Raw genomic sequence first — 1,351 nt, forward strand, 5'->3', positions numbered from 1 at the left:
TCCAGTATATAAACAGAACCAAAGACAAAAACCACATGATTATCTCAATAGATGCAGAAAAGGCCTTTGACAAAATTCAACAGCCCTTCATGCCTAAAAACTCTCAATAAATTCGGTATTACTAGCATAGTATTTTATGTACCTCTACTCTCCTCATTTTAGGTTATGCAATTCTTTGGTATTTGGCCCTTTTTGTTGACTAGAAAGGCCTGGATTATGAGCCTTGTGATGAGAGAATTGAGTGGGGATGCAGTTTTGGTGCCTTTTCCCTTTCCATTTAAAAAGTCCTGTCTCAGCAAGATAAACTATGGTGTTGAAGTCAGCATAGGCAGGAACCTATTTTATTTATTCAGTGAGAGTAGGATAGAGAACTGCAGGTTTGTAATGAGATAATTTAGGAAATTTTGTATTTAGTTACTTGTAATTTGGCATACGAATTATTGTTATCTTCAGTTAACATTAGCTACTGCAGCAGTTTTCAAAATTTAGAGGCACCTAGAAAGTTCCAAACAGTTTGCCATCTGCTTTACATACCAGATCTCTAATCCTTTGGACTTATAATACAGGTAGAGGTCGTTTTATTTTATAGATGATAAAACTGAGACTCAGAGTGATTTAGTAACCTACCCAACATCACAGCTTAGCACTTTAACATACCATATTGTTTCCCGTCTTCTAGAAAGGCAAATAGCTTACATTAAAGAGATATTGTGTATAATGTTTACTGTATATATTACATGTGCCTTTGTCATTTTAGGGGAATGCACATAGTCTTTTACAGACAAAAAATTATTCAGAAGTATGCAAAAACTGTCGTGAAGCATACAAAACTCTGAGTAGTCTGTACAGTGAAATGCAAAAAATGAATGAACTTGAGAATAAGGCTGAACCTGGAACACATTTATGTATTGACGTGGAAGATGCAGTAAGTACTTTGCTTCTGATGTGATACATTATCTTAGAGTGTTATTGAATGTACCTTCAGTGTGATTATTCTTTTTGGAGATACGGTGGAATCTGCATATTCTGTCTTCAACCAAAAATAACTAGTTATAAAGTAGTAAAGTTTTAGAATATCCTGGTCTGTTAAACCAAAATGGATATTTCCCTAGTAGTCTCATGGGTAGGATAAAAATAAAATAAAACAGAAATTAATTAGGCACTTCATAAGTTGAGTTGATGATTTGGTACATTTAATCTTTTTAAATTTGAAAACATGTGCCATTTGCAGAGGTGTAGGTATTGTTTTATGTTTATATTTCAGGCCGGGCGCGGTGGCTCAAGCCTGTAATCCCAGCACTTTGGGAGGCCGAGACGGGCGGATCACGAGGTCAGGAGATCGAGACCATCC

General features: G+C 35.8%; 1 protein-coding gene across 1 annotated transcript in view; it reads left to right on the forward strand.

Moving 5' to 3' along the window:
* OSTM1 (osteopetrosis associated transmembrane protein 1) overlaps window positions 1-1,351 on the forward strand; it is a 58,761-nt gene that overhangs the window by 26,523 nt on the left and 30,887 nt on the right. The window contains exon 4 of the mRNA XM_011952890.1: window positions 758-925. Within this exon, the coding sequence (XP_011808280.1) occupies window positions 758-925 (168 nt within the window). The remainder of the gene's footprint in view (window positions 1-757; window positions 926-1,351) is intronic.

Source organism: Colobus angolensis, unplaced genomic scaffold (genome assembly GCF_000951035.1).
Source record: "Colobus angolensis palliatus isolate OR3802 unplaced genomic scaffold, Cang.pa_1.0 Scaffold35, whole genome shotgun sequence".
NCBI lineage: Eukaryota > Metazoa > Chordata > Mammalia > Primates > Cercopithecidae > Colobus > Colobus angolensis.